At 43.0% G+C, this 15,501-nt stretch overlaps 2 protein-coding genes across 3 annotated transcripts; both read right to left on the reverse strand.

Moving 5' to 3' along the window:
* Positions 1-494: 494 nt before the first annotated feature.
* il12rb2l (interleukin 12 receptor, beta 2a, like) lies at positions 495-9,936 on the reverse strand. Of its 2 annotated transcripts, none has more exons than XM_018738388.2 (15): positions 9,812-9,936; positions 8,967-9,027; positions 7,510-7,648; positions 6,928-7,079; positions 6,702-6,838; positions 6,162-6,312; positions 5,882-5,958; positions 5,467-5,704; positions 5,174-5,368; positions 4,402-4,503; positions 3,180-3,317; positions 2,893-3,027; positions 2,537-2,630; positions 2,296-2,380; positions 495-1,667 (listed from the first exon to the last, which is right to left on the reverse strand). In XM_018738388.2, exons 2-15 carry the CDS (start codon positions 9,013-9,015, stop codon positions 1,269-1,271), a joined length of 2,091 nt encoding a protein of 696 aa, XP_018593904.2. In that variant the 5' UTR covers positions 9,016-9,027; positions 9,812-9,936; the 3' UTR covers positions 495-1,268. The 2 variants fall into 2 exon arrangements, with proteins under 2 accessions (XP_018593904.2, XP_018593903.2); XM_018738387.2 differs by having other exon boundaries at positions 2,296-2,383.
* Positions 9,937-10,705: 769 nt separating this feature from the next.
* Positions 10,706-11,474, reverse strand: LOC108925990 (relaxin-3-like). Its single transcript, XM_018738399.1, has 2 exons — positions 11,309-11,474; positions 10,706-10,983 (listed from the first exon to the last, which is right to left on the reverse strand). Exons 1-2 carry the CDS (start codon positions 11,472-11,474, stop codon positions 10,706-10,708), a joined length of 444 nt encoding a protein of 147 aa, XP_018593915.1.
* Positions 11,475-15,501: the final 4,027 nt, after the last annotated feature.

Raw genomic sequence — 15,501 nt, forward strand, 5'->3', positions numbered from 1 at the left:
GAAGTGTTCCGGTTAGACGCGATATTCAACAGTCCTCGGTGTAGTTTGGGAGTAAGAAGGTGACTGTGAGCTTCTTGGTGTGGAGGTACCATTCACAAAGATCGACCAGCACATTTTTCGGGATTAATTGGAAAAAAAAGAAAAAAAACCCCAAATGAAGACTTTAAATTAACGCACAACTATACACACAGCATTTTACATACCAAACCATGAATATATATACATTCTATTCCGCCCAGGCTGTGTAAACTACACACACAACTGACTTACTTACAAAATAAAAGACGATTTACCCAGAAAGTGGTTAAGCAGTCAGATGAAAGGCATTCTAAGATCAAAAACTACTTGTCTGAATGTAAAGGTTATTTCTAAATCAGCCAAGGATACATCGGCCCGGGCAAGAAAACGAGACAGCTCATTTCAGAAAACAGAACATTTACTTAAAAATGTAAAAACATGTTTGTACATATACAAAATAAACATTAAGGCACATGTATAATAGACGTAGGTATTTGAAATATCCTCCAAGAGGAAAGCACCCATATCTGGGCTGACTCACCGGTAAAGAATATATAGGTAACAATAAATCTAACATTCTCAACTACACTATTCCACTGAGTTGTAGTGAAATAACTGCAGTAGTAATTCTAGCATAACCCACTGACTGTCACAACCAGCATGATTCTGTTTCTGTGTGTGATATCAGCCAAGTTCAAATATTTCATTTTTTAAATAGAAACCAATAACGGTCGCACAAATAAAATAAGTGCTTATTTCGGTGACAGACACAAAGGCATTAATTTAACGTTTCTTGACGAGCAGGTTATAAAGAGCGATTCTGGCTCTCCTTTCACTGTTTTTATTAACAGCACAAAAAGACCACCGCGTATAATTGCCTCACTTTCGACTTCCCGGTTCTCGTTCATTCTGTCATCTCGCGATATCTGTCACACCGCTTACGAGTTTAGCTACAGTGAACTGATGATGTAAACTGCCAACTGAATATAAATAAGTTTAAATCCTTTGTAAACTTGTATGAGTCACTTTTATCAATGTTAAGGTAACAAATACTAGTCAGCAATATTACATTTTGTGCTGCTACATCAGTTTGTTACCACTTTCATCATTTATTCTTCACAGAAAATATTTCAAACCTATAAAGTCAAAGTATGTCCATCTTAAACCTGTGGATGTCAGTAGTTTGTATTGCCCATGGCATTTTCCTTCTCAACTCTTAAGGGTCTAAGAGTCATTTTGAATCCAGAGTTCTACACCTCATACGGAGAGGGCATGAAATGCTTCTCATAGTCTGAGAAGAACTGCCGCGTTTCCACAGGACTCAAGTTCCCTCTTTCCCAGCCATATGTGTCCCTCACTGTGCTGTAATCCTCAACGCCACTGCTCAGCTCCACCTCTTGTTTCCTCAAAGACGAGCAGCTGGAGGCCTTGTCTTTCTCATACTCCTTTTCTTGCTCATCCAAAATCTTCTCTTCCTGTAGATCTTGATTTGACAGTTCACAAATTTCTACTTGTGCACATGTATCGGAAGTCTGTGTTTTCTCCAGAGAAGACTTGTCCTCTCTAATCTGACATTCTATCACTTCCAACTGGCATATATTCAGGTTGGCCTCAGAGGTAGATGGCACAGTCCAATTGCTGAAACAGTCCTGTGTGGTCAAACAATTACACAAAGACATTAACGTTCATCGTAGAAAGTTACGTTTCTGTGACTGACATTTATATTTACCCATTTAGCCAATGTTTATCTCCAAAGTGAATTACGGTATTAAGACCCTTAGAACTACAATTTTTACTGGAGCAATTTAGGGCAAGTACCTTGTTCGAGGGTACTACAGCAGAGGGTGGGATTCGAGCCTGTGACCTCTGAGTCCAGAGGCAGTGGCTCTGACCAATACAGTTCCTGCTGCCACCCCAACTGACCTGCTAATGTTTTTTTTTTTTTTTTGTTTAAAACAACTGTCAATTCTCCCCTCAAAAAACCTGAACCTTCCACCTGACAAAACCAAATCATTTGGAGAAACTCTGAATTAACTGTGAATTACAGCAGAATTATATGGAACCAGATTTATGCCAAAAAACTGCATTTGAGGCTCATGTGCCCAAAAAAAAAACTATAACACAAATCATTAACGTGAAAACATCTTTATAAATGAGCAGAGTTGACAACTATCTGTATCACTCTGGATAAAGCATTAAATAGGTGACTTCTGAAAAATAAAATACTGTACATTTTTCAAGGGTTTACAGAATTTATGTCAGTTTCATGTGATTTACCTGATCTGGTTGAAAAAGACGGCTATTGGTTGGGTCGGGCACTTTCTCGTAACACCAGCTAGGCACCATGAAACGATTCACTTGCCTGCTTTGCACAAAATGACAGAAAATGAGACCCCTTAACACAACAGGTGCAATTTGCTACCACAAAAGCATTGCTACAACATACCAACGAGTGTGGATGGACTTTGTGGAGATTAAAACAAAAACACAAAAGCAATATGTAAACTACAATTCTTACTTAAACACACAGCAGCAGAGTAGAAGGGATGCTCCAAATAGCAATGCTGACAGGCTGATCATTAGCACTATAATTGTGTTATTTGAGGGTTGCCCTGAAAAGACAAATGTGAACACCTTTACCTTACAGTCTCAGTTTCAAACAATTTCACACATCAGAACACATCTATGCATGTATATCGAAAACTGTCATTGACACTAGCTTACACTGAACAAATATCCTTATAAGCCAACTGAGAGAACATTAGAGAGCACTTTATTTACAAATCATTACTGCCTAGTCATTTGAATGTTCCCTTTTACTAGTAACATTACAGAACAAGACAGAACCAGAAGATTACTTCTACTGAACAGTACCAGAATGCACGAAGGAGACGGTGGTTCTTGGACCCCTTCCCTTTACAGTCTCTGCACATATCCAAATTTTGTAAGTCTTGCCTATCTGCAGGTCTTCAATAGAGTAGTTGTTCTTTTCCTTGGGTACGGCGTACTCTGGGGATGACAGGAAAAAAAAAGAGTAGGAGCTATGCTGCTTATGAGATGACTTTAGAGGCAGTGAGTACAGTTAGAAATAGGAGCAGGGAATAAAAGAATATGAAGAATCCTTTAACCATAATGTCTACTTGTGCTGCACACCAATGTACCTGTATCGTTGTCACCAAGTCCTATTGTGTAGCCCAGAATGATCCCCCGTCTCTGGACCAAAGGAATGTGCTGCCAAATTAACGTAATCTTTGTGGAGAATATTTCTGAAATCTGGAATCCTTTTACTTCAGGCGGAACTAAAGAATACATTTGAGGAGAAGAAGAAAGAAGAGAAATTAAAAATAATAAAAAGAGACAAAAGAAGCAAGGTAAATATTCTAACTAGAAATCAAACTACAATTCAATTCATTTTTATAGCGCACTTCTCACGCAGTGACAGAGCGCTTGAACACATGCACAGGGCAAAAATCAAATACATCAGACAAGGAAACAAAGAAGACAGTTGACTACAGACTGGCGTAATACATTATCCATGCTTTTATAAAGCTATACGTAAGCCTACTGGCCACGGAGGAAAGGAACAAAAACTCCCAACTGAAACTCGAAGGAGAAAAAAAAAAACTCTGGGGGTCCTAGTGCGAGTGGCTGCCCACCCCTCCTGGAAATTCTAGATTAAATAGGACTTTGAAGTCAGTTTACAGGTAACAATGGCATTGTTGGTGTATGGTAGCTTGAGTTCCCAGTTCAGCAATATAAAACCAAACACACACACACACACACACACACAGTCTGAAGCCGCCTGTCCCAAGCGGGGTCGCGGCAAACCAGAGCCTAACCCAGCAACACGGACACAAGGCTGGAGGGAGAAGGGACACACCGAGGATGGGATGCCAGTCCATCACAAGGAACCCCAAGCAGGACTCGAACCCCAGACCCACCGGAGAGCAGGCTCTGGCCAAACCCGCTGAGCCCCCCCTTACAAAACCAAAGATTTTCACAATTAAGACCACACACACACACACACACAGGTTTAAACTGCTGGTCCCAAACCGGGTCGCAGCGAACCAGAGCCTAACCCGGCAACACAGGGCGTTGGGCTGGAGGGGGAGAGGGAGAGGAAACGCCCAGGATGGGATGCCAGTTCGTTGCAAGGCACCCCAAGTAGGGCTCAAACCCCAGACCCGCCAGAGAGTGGGACCCAGCCAAGCCCGCTGCGACACCGCTTCCCCATATTAAGACCGCAGAGGAAGTGTAAAAAACAGTCACTACTAGTTCAGGCAACACATGAAAAGAAGACCAGTACAAATGAGGTATCAGTTGGCAGAGTTTCACATGGTGAAGAACAAGCAGTTTCACAGTCATACAAAAAAGGCAACTTACTGTCCTGCACAGTATACGCAATGGCAGATCCCAGCAGATGTTTACGGTTGGCAAAAAGTCGAAACAAGGAAACGTTGTATGGGGTGTAATTCCTGAAGTCGCCTGAAGGTTGACACAGACTCAAGAAGTCACGGAGAAGTGCTTGATGGAGACCAGCAATTTTTAAAATCATAAAGTCTTTGCATTTAAGACAAGAAAAATTAGTAAAAATTATTTTGAAGCCTCCAAACCCAAGAAATCTGAATACCGCACATCTCTTTAACATGTGAATTGTCCCTTAACGAATATAATTGTGGTAGATCCCTTAGATCAGTGGGGACTGGTCAGCTAGTGGTGTCCAGAGTTGAAACAAAGCTGGGTGAAATGGCATTTAGTCATTATGCTGCCAGACACTGGAAAATCCTTCCAGTGAATATAAAAAAAAAATGCCCCAAATGTTACAACTTTTAAGCCTTCACTGAAAACAGTTATTTTCTACAGGTTTTATATAATTGATTTTTTTATTTTTTTTTTACATTTATTATGTAACTTGTACTTGTAACATCTGTTCTTCAATGTCTTAGTATTTTATGCTATATTCTTTTAATTTTCATATTTATTCCTAATTTATAATTTTACTTGTGTGTACTTTTATTATTATGCCCTTTATTTTCTGTAAAGCATTTCGAATGACTTGTTGTGTTTGAAAACGTGTTACAGAAATAAACTTGACTTGACGCAGTTTCAAAGTGACAGCAAATGAAAATGGGCTCAATTTCTCACATACACACACCTGCGAAAATGACACTTTTCTCTGTATTCGCCACTTTAATCCAATCAAACCCGATGGTCCAGTTACGTCCCAGCTCCTTATACTGCACCACGTATTCCTGTACAGGCTCTTTGACGCTGTATGCGTCCCATGACACGTTGAGACTCCGCCCATCGCTTCCTGCAGTGACGAACAGCTTCCCATATTGGAGGTGATCTGCAGACACACACAGGCATTTATATATAAACTGGACTGTATGTCACACATATATTCTACAGGAGTCACCTCTGAAGGCTGCTTAGATGGTTCCCTACCAATGGCTGCTAAGAGGACCAGGTGGGAAGGCTCTGTTGCTCCCTGTAAACTGTGCGCCGTCACGTGCAGCCCTCTCGCCTCCTCGAGAGACAGCAGGAGACGACAACAGTAATCACGCCCGTCTTCCCTCCATTCTGCAGCACCTGCAGATACGTTTATGTATTTTTTTGTACCGCCATGCTCTAATATCACCCCATAGCCAGTAATGTGTCCCCGGGCCAGATGACGGGGGAGCTCCTAGAGAAAAGACACAGGGAGCACAGTGCGAGAGAGCAGTGGGGGGAATGTGGAAGAGGTCTGTCAGAAAGTGGGACAGGGAACAAACAGACAAACAACAGGAAACGCAACATGACATGCATCAGTCATCATAATGTCACGAATACAACAAGCTATTGATGATTTCCACATGGCTACCTTCCAGAGAACGGCACAATCGGAGTGTTCAGTGGAATGTCTGCACTGAGACCATACATCCAGGACTCCAACGGGCTCTGAAGGCAGGGAGAACAAAAAAGAGGGGACGCCAGAGAGCGATGAAAAGAGCTATTAAGTGCATCCAAGTAGGGGCAAATAACAGACACCAGCTAGTCATCCCCAAGGAACAGAGGAGCCAAGTAAAGAATCATATGAATACATATCCCATTTTCTCACACTAAATCACCCATTAACCACGCTTTGTACCCACGACACTCACTCGCCTCTGGGGTCTCCACTTCACAGATGCTGCTCCAGTCACTCAGTGGCACCTCCTCATCCTCTCTGCAGGCACATCTCACCCGAAACTGATAGACAGAGAAGGGCAAAGCATCCTCCAGCAGGAAACCATTCTGTAAGTCTTCTGGTTCCTGAATAAGAAATATAGTGAAAGTAAGATAAGATTGTCTCGTGTATTTCCTTTCCAGGAAGTCAAAGAACAGCTTGACTGTGTCATGCAATAAATAGCACGTGGAGCTGCAGTACAAGAGCATCCTGAAGCCATCTAGCACCTTTTACATGGCTAAGATTAAACTAGGTTCCGCTGAGTACCAATCAAGAGCTTTTCCCAAAATGTGAATGCACTATACTTAGGATACTGGAGAATGACACGCAACAAATAGCAGTAGACAACCGTGATACACAAAAACGAGTGCAGGGAAAAAAATCAAAAGGGAATGGAGGACAGTCAAAGACCTCCTTGCGTGACTGTGACAAAATATCGGAAAGCACCAGGTCGACATGGAGTCCAACGCCTCACCTCGGTCCAGTCGCTCTCATCTTTGATGCGATGCTGAACGTTGCAGAGCAAGTTGTCGTAGGACACACAGTCAAAGGTCCAGTGAATTTCCAGAAGTTTAATTTCAGCTACTGTCACTTTGGGGGGATCCCGCTGCTCTGAACCATGAAGGTGGAGAGAAATGTGAATGAAAAGAGAAATGAGCAGTGTGGAGGGAGCAAGAGAAGATGGAGCTAGAGAAACTAACCAATAGAGTCTGTGTTGAAACAAGTCCTATTAGACGTCTTGATCATCGGGGGGTTCCAGGCAGTGACCCATACACACATGTCCCAATGATACAAGAACTGGATGCGTGGGATGATTGCGCTTGTAAAGCTGGAATTTACTTGTCCTTCATTCCTGACAAGAAACGAGAGGGGTGTGAGACACACGGTGCACATGGAGGCACTCTGCCACACATGCGACATTCCTGCAATACCAGCGACACTGGATGAAAACATGCAATCTTCATATCTACCAAACACACACATTTTCTGAACCGCTTGTCCCACACGGGGTCGTGGGGAGCCGGAGCCTACCCGGCAACACAGGGCGTAAGGCCGGAGGGGGAGGGGACACACCCAGGACAGGACGCCAGTCCGTCGCAAGGCACCCCAAGCGGGACTCGAACCCCAGACCCACCGGAGAGCAGGACCCGGTCCAACCCACTGCACCACCGCACCCCCATCATCTACCAAGCATTTAGGCCTTTACAGCATGCACAAATAACAGTGACGGTGCATACAGGCGCGGACAGAATCGTAACAGCTTCAGAAGTGCCAGGCCTCACCTCTGACTATCAGGCACCCAGTGTAAGGTGTAGTATAAAGCAGGGTGCAGCCCAGGGTCCCAGGAACAGCGAATGTCCATGCCGTCACGGGGGAGGATTTTGCACTTTGGTGGGGAGGGAACAGAGGCCACATGTATAGCTGCAAGAGGGAACGAGTGAGAAAACACACCATTCGGACAAGAGGCTCCAGGTTTTAGGGGTGAATTTATTGACACTTTGAACACGGGGGATATGTTACTGCGCACTTCACAATCCATTCGCTCGTTTTGCTCTGGAGCAAAGACACATTTCAAACGCTCAGAGACGGCAGGCACAGCGAACACGACATACAGGAAACGGAGGTCATGCTGAGAGCAGCGGTAGTAACCCCTTTCGAGTATGTTATGCGGTCACCTCATTTTCTATTAAGGAAGAAAGTTAACTTTAATGCACAGAAACTGCTACATCGGCTCAACTCTCAAGCCCTCTTCAACAGGAAGTTTTAAAAAAAACATACATATTCTTTTAAGTTTAAATCTGAGAACTTAGATAATATCACAAGCATCACTACTCAATGAGAAACCGCAAGCATCATCTGTTGAGTAAAGTATGGAATTAGCATTTGCCTTTAGCTTCAAAGAACTTCCTTTGGTATTTGTTTCTTCTGTCAGTTAAACTCACAATTTCAGTATGTCTCAGTCATAACGACATGAATTATGCGGAATCACTTACTGTTGCCTGTCTAGTATGCCAGTCTATACATTCACCAGAGTTGCACCGGTTGTCGCTATATGCTTTTAACAGCTCGTCCCCAACATGCAATGTCTACCATATCCTGTATAAATTCTAGAAAAACACTGCAGTATGAAAGCAAAAACAACCAACCAAAAAAAAAAAACTACTTTAATTTGTTGCTTAAATTACAAGACAAACTACATGGACACATAAATATACATGCGGGCGTGCATGCTGGAAAGCGAGAATGTAAACGCAGTTTTAAAAATTTCCGGTGAAAAGGATTCAGCACGAACGGCTGAGGTTGTCAGCAATTTCAGAATTACAGATAAAAAAGTACAACTCTGGGTGTGCTGTGTCTATGCAGAGAGACCAGAGCACAGGCCAAATGACGGTTCCAGTCCTGACCCCCATCAGCAAGATGACACCTTAAATGTTTTCGTTGCCCGAAAACCTCCCAGTTAGTTGGGCAAAGCAGTGTTTAGAGCATATGTTTTTTTTAAAAAATCACTTTTAGTTCATCTGTGATTCATGTATCCAAAGCAACTTAAAAATGTATCAATGTGTACGCTTAATGTACCTAGTGGTTACTGGTGGCCAATCATTCATAACTCATAAAATTACAATTACTGTTACAATTCAACTGCCGGAGCAGGAGTGTCACTACCTTGTTGCGCCGTGTACCTGAGTGAAATAGAGAAATGCTGCAAAAAAAAAAAAAAAAAAAAAAAAAAAAAACTCACCTTGCTGAGAAATAAGACTCAAGATCAAGTAGGGATTAAGCCATGCCATCTATCAAGGCACCTGGACAGCAATGCAAACAATAAATCATGGAATTAATTAAATGTCTCTCACTTCTCCATCAACAAACCATGATTGAAAAAAAAAAGTACCACAGTATGATTATGAGGAAATGCCTCATTTTGACTTTTGGTTTCTAATAAATATTTACAATATAAATAAATATTTTTTTTTAAAAAATCGGGGGAGTATTCGAAGCTGTGACGAACTGGGGGGGGCGGAATTAATTTAATTTAACTTTAATTATTAAAGGAGCGAAACGCAGCCAATCCGCGCCCTTCATATTTCGCGGTGCAAAAACGCGCAGCCGAATGGGTGGAATTATTTAAATAAGAGCAACAATTTACCGAAGTGCTCGCGCCGCGTCTGCGATCGCTGAGCGCGTCCATCACGTGGGAATAACGTGGTAAATGTAGGAGAGCCGATGAGCGACCGCCACACTCGCATCGCCTCGTCCCGCAAGAGGACTTTCCTCACTGAACCGCTTCTCTTTTCTCAGAGATCAAACTGTTCGGCGCGCCTTGACACAAACGGTTTAATTATCAAAACAAACTTATTCGCGTCTTTTTTTATTAAAAATTTTTAAAAAAGCGCCCCTAACCTCCACCTTTACTGCTTACTTCCTCCAGTCACGTTCGCACACCGCTACAGTAGAGGGTGACAACTGTCAAGCTTCGGAATTTTTTCATTATCCCCCACCTGACCTGATCTTTTTTAACATAATCAAGCGATAAACAACATAATTTATTACAACTTAACATGTATGTTGCGGTTTTGTGCTACCTACCTCGTCTTGTATTATGATTTCTCATCGAACGATGCAAGACCTGTGTGTTCTCCGAACTTTTCCACCACTGAATATCAGCAAGCATTTTCTATTATTTTTTCATGAGCCCTTCGTGACGCGAAAGCCCCGCCCCTTCCATGGCTTTCTCCGCTCTATAACTGTGCGGCGCGTGCCTCACGGCGGGGCGTGTCTGAGAGCCTCCCCGCCTAACCGCGCTCGCTGTGACGTCATTGTTGCGACATCACAGAATTTCTGCTTTTGCTTGATTCGAGCACCTCAGAAATTCCGGAAAAGATGAGAACGCACGTTAAAGCTGGAAGTTTGTGTGCGACCTCCCCTGTGCTTTACGTTCCACTTAATGTTTCCCTCCTTTTTGTTTAGTGTTGCTACATTTTTAAAAAAATTAGACTTCTAGTTTATTAAGATCCTTTATCACTATCACTCTGTGAACTTGTCTTGCCTCAGGACATGTCTTTCTACCCTCCAGACACACTCCTTGCAACTTGGAAGGACACAAATGACACAACTGCTCTGGAAGTTACAGCAAAAAAAAAAAAAAAAAATTTTATTAAAATAAGATTCACAGGTCTCAGACTCTTCTTTCTGGTGCACTGTTTAAAATCCAGCCGTAATAAGAGATTCTAAAGGATCATGAGAGGACAAGGAGGTCAGAGGACACTGGTTTTATGCACTTCTGTGGACAGAGAACGAAGGCATAGTAGCAAAGACAAAAAAAGTGATGGCTGGGCTGAGAAATATCCATCTGCACACATTTTATAAACCACTACCTCTCTCCCCTTTGAGAAAAGGGGAAATGTAAGGACAGAATATTTATCAGAATATCACCACATCAAAACAGTAGAAATGAAAGAAAGTACAGACAGAGTGAGGTTTTCAGCACAGGGAGCTTATCTCACTCTTGCTGCAGCCCCATTTGCAGCAGGCGTTGGAGAGCCCCATCACTACATCGCGGCTCTTCCGGGATGTACGCAATGCCTCCAGCACCTCCTCCGTGATGGGCGTGCGAACAGGTCGGGCAAACACGGCCCGTTCATCTGCCTCCTTGCTCCAGCCGAAGGCTTCCGCTTCAGGGAGTCCCAAGACTGAATCCAGGCTCCAGTTGTTCGGGACCTCGTCTGTATGGAAGAAGAAGGGATCTTCAGAAGGGTCATCTGGAATGAAGGCAAGAATAATTAGGAGACACTGACTAATGGCAGGCAATAAACTGGCTCAAGATAACAGAGTGAAGACAGTATTCACATTTGTGGTACTTACAAAATATTTTTTCCTGTTAGTATTTAAAACTCCTGAATGTTTTTATGGTAGTACGTGCTATATAGTCTCTAAAGTAAAACAGAATAACGCTAGGGCAGCAAAATGGTAAAAGTGAGAGAAAAAAGCCATTTCCCAAAGCCAGCATAAGATCAGAAGCCTGATGAGAAGGACACCATTTGACTGAAATACATTCTAATGAAGAAGTTAGTCTCGTGACCTCACCTGGACCCATCACTGTCCTCCTCCAGCGCGAACCGCCACAGGTGAAGATGACGGCGCGGATGAACTCACGACCGCATAGCTTGACGCCGAAGGTCGGATTCCCTTCAATGGCTTGCACTTTGGCCACTAACAGGCACACGGCCAATGCCACCAATTTCCAGACCATGGCACGACTTTGGAAAGCAAGCACCCGAGTACCGCTAGGTCCGCAATACACCTCTTTTTCTGCACTCTTCGGCGCAGGCACACGTTATGCCTCTCTTTGTGCCCCAGGCCCCATTTATAGAGGGTATCTGGGGCTCTGTGAGGTAGGTGTGTGACCTGCACACACTTCCATTCTTCGCGACCATTCACCCACGGAAGAGAGATAGACACAAAGACCTTTACGGAAACAATGTTGAGACCAAAGGTGGCATAATTAATTACCATTGCCTAAATGTGAATTAATGTCAGGGTTTGTTGTAATCTGATTGGAAATATGTGATCACGAAAAACATTCCATTTTCTCTGCCTTTTATCTCAATTGCTTAGACCTCCTCTGCCATTACATTCACTTGCTCTGTGAAAGTAGCTATCAAAAAATGATTAACGCATTCAGGTAAGCTGCACTCAAGTAGAGAACTGCAATATTTGTCTAATATATTCATTGCCTACAATAATCTGACAGTATCGTGCCTCAAATACAGCACCCCATTAATATATTACACTACTGATGGCCATAAGACTGTGCCAATATAAATACATAGAGGATACATTACAATTTGACAATACTTTCAAACAATGCTGTACAACTATCCCAAGAATGTAAAAAAACATACTGATAAATTTCACTTGTTCCTCTTTCCAACTGACAACCATGCTGGATTCCTAATTTACCTGCATCTTCGTGAGTCTTTCCTGTTTGAACCCCCCCCAAGAAGTAATGGGTTCCAGGAGAGGAGTCACACCGAACTGAGCAGGAGAATGAAGGGGTGGGTGGCATTTCCACTAACAGATAAGATGGACACACATTGCATTCAGTACAAATGAGCAAAAGCAGCCATATCTGTTCAATCTCAGTTTTAAAGGTCTCTCATTTGCAAAACAACATGGAAATTCTAATTAAAAGCATGATAATGATGCAAACAGCCTGACATTTTGGCAAAAGATTGATTTTCAGGTTATCTGCCAGAAATAGGCACAGGTTGAGCATGCAACAAGCTCATACAACAAGGGATTTTTTCTGTGATCTTGATTTTTCTGTACATACACAGAAGTACTGCATTACTAAGGAGCAGCCGACCCTGATAGTGACATTTTTGTGAAGTTAATCTTCTTCAACTGATGTGAACTCCAAAATTTCAAGTAATTCCTCATTGTACTCTGTTAATGGAGGCAGGGAGTCACAGGAACTTTGCTTTTTGGACAAGGATAATTGCTGGATAAAAATCCTTACTAGTCTTAAGAGGATATTTCCTCTACAAAATGGTTACACAAAAGGAGATCATGGAAGTATCACCTATCACCTGAAACCTCTTGTCCCATACGGGGTCGCGGAGAGCCGGAGCCTAACAAGACAACATAGGGAAAAAGGCTGGAGGGAGAGGGGACACACCCAGGACGGGATGCCAGTCCGTCGCAAGGCATCCCAAGCGGGACTTGAACCACAGACCTACCAGAGAGCAAGACCCATACCAACCCACTGCACCACCATGCCCAACATGGAAGTAATTTTCTTTAATATCAGTTACATTTTGTAATTGAAAAACATGTTATTACATTTATTTAGCAGACACTTTTCTCCAAAACAACTTCCAACAAACACTGTGTTGTGTTTTCAACCCACATACTTTATTCAACCAAGGTGATTTACACTGCTAGATACACAACTTACAATGGGTCATTCATCCATACATGAGTGGAACACACTCACTCTGTCTCTCACACACTATGGGTGAACCTGAACAGCATGTCTTTGGACTGTGGGAAGAAACCAGAGCACCCGGAGGAAACCCATGCAGAGAACATGCAAACTCCACATGGACTGAGAGGGGATCAAACCCACATCTTCTCACACCACCCAGGTACTGTGAGACAACAGCCCTACTCACTGTGCCACCCAGCTGTTTGGTAATAGTACAGGTTACACAATTCCATTGCATGTATATATGCTATAATGTATACATGTCTGAAGTATATATTCTGTTAGTAGTATATAGTAATTACTGTGCAAGGTTTGACCCAAAGAAATTCTACGGTATGCAAGCAAGTTTGTAATAGAAACTCAAAAGAAATTGTGTTAATAACAACACTTAACAATATATTAATACCAAGGATCTGACTGAGGGTCGGGCTGCCCTTTGCCTTCAGAACAGCTTCAGTCCTTCTTAGTTATTTGAGGCATTAAGGGGGTAGAAATCTACTTGTACTATGTGCTTCAGAACTTCCCATAGGGTCAGTTATGTTTGGATCTGGTGACTGGAGAGGCTATGGAAGGCGTTTGATTTCATCCTGATGTTGATGAAGCCACTCTTAAATTTATTTAGCAGTGTGTATGGGGACATAATCAATATAGGAACATGATGAGGGAACAGTGTTTGCAGTTGGTGCAGTAAAATGGCCTTATATTCCTTGGGTGTTATACAACCATGAAGAGTAATCACTGGACTTAATGATGTCTATGAGGTGGCTGCCTATACTGTTATATTTCCGCTACCATGTCTAACAGCTGGCAACAGACATTTTGGGCTGAAGGCATAATTTGGCTTTCTCCAAACATACACACATCTGGATGTAGGAAATAGTGTGAGAGGTGACTCATCAGACCATGTTACACTTTTTCTACTGCCCAGGACTTTAGGTTTTCTGCATTTTTTAATGCATCTGTGCATTGGTATTGGACAGAAGCAGTTTGCAAATAGCAGCCTAAATTCCAACTCTGTGACATTTAGAGTGTACGACTTTTGTTGAGACTGGGTCACAGAGGTGCCGATTCAGTTCTGTGGTAATTTTTGAGTCTGTACTTTTGGGGCACTTGGCAACTACACACACACACACATTTTCAGAACCGCTTGTCCCATACGGGGTCACGGGGAACCGGAGCCTAACCCAGCAACTCAGAGCATAGGGCTGGAGGGGGAGGGGACACACCCAGGACGGGACGCCAGTCCGTCGCAAGGCACCCCAAGCGCGACTCGAACCCCAGACCCACCGGAGAGCAGGACTGTGGTCCAACCCACTGCACCACCGCACCCCCCACTTGGCAACTATCCCGTGACATAGCCATCTATCCCTGTTAGTGAGTTTTGAGTTGTGATCACCCTTACTCTTTGCCAGTGCAGTTTGTCCAAGTGTGGCACATGCTATCATTATTTTTGAGACTGTTCTTGACAAATCAAACAATTTCCCAGCTTTGTGACTGATGTGCCTGTAATTTGGGCACTAACTATTTAGCCTCATTGAAGGTCTGTCTGTAGCCCCACGTTGCTTGGAAAACTCACATTTCGAAAACCTAATTGTCAGATCTGTATTATACTAGGTGACACATACTGCTAACTGGCAATCAAGCAAATGTGGCTCACCTTCCTATTTTTTTGTGTTGATGGGTTAGACTTGGTCTGGTTCTTTGTTGGTGGGTCAGATTTGGTTTGTTGGTTTGGTTTTTTTGTGTTGATGGGTTAGACTTGGTCTGGCTTTTGTTGGTGGGTCAGACTGGGTTTGCTGGTTTGGTTTTGTTGGTGGGTGTGATTTGATGATTGTTTTTGTGTTGATGGGTTAGGCTTGGGTTGTTTGGCTTTGGAGGGTTTGGTTCGATGGTTGGTTTTTTTGGTTGGTGGATTGGCTTGATGGTTGTTTTTTTTTTGTTTATGGGTTTGGTGTTTTGTGGGTGGATGTGGTTTGATGGTTTTTGTGTTGGTGGGTTAAACTTGGTCTGGTTTTTTGTTGTTGGGGTTGGTTTGATGGCTTGGTGTGGTGTTTGGTTTTTGTGTTGGTGGGTTTGGTCTAGTGGTTGGTTTTTGGTGGCTGGTTTTTTTTGCTGGGTTAGGCTTGGTTTGTTGGTTTGGAGTTGGTAGGCTTGGTTTGATTGGTTTTTGTTAGTGGGTTAGGCCTTGTTTGGTTTTGTTAGTGGGATTAGTTTGTTGGTTTGGTGGGTGGGTTGGAGAAGTTAGTTAAGCTTCTTGGTCTCAGGTCATGGAGATGTATGTTGGCTATGC

Source organism: Scleropages formosus, chromosome 3 (genome assembly GCF_900964775.1).
Source record: "Scleropages formosus chromosome 3, fSclFor1.1, whole genome shotgun sequence".
Lineage (NCBI taxonomy): Eukaryota > Metazoa > Chordata > Actinopteri > Osteoglossiformes > Osteoglossidae > Scleropages > Scleropages formosus.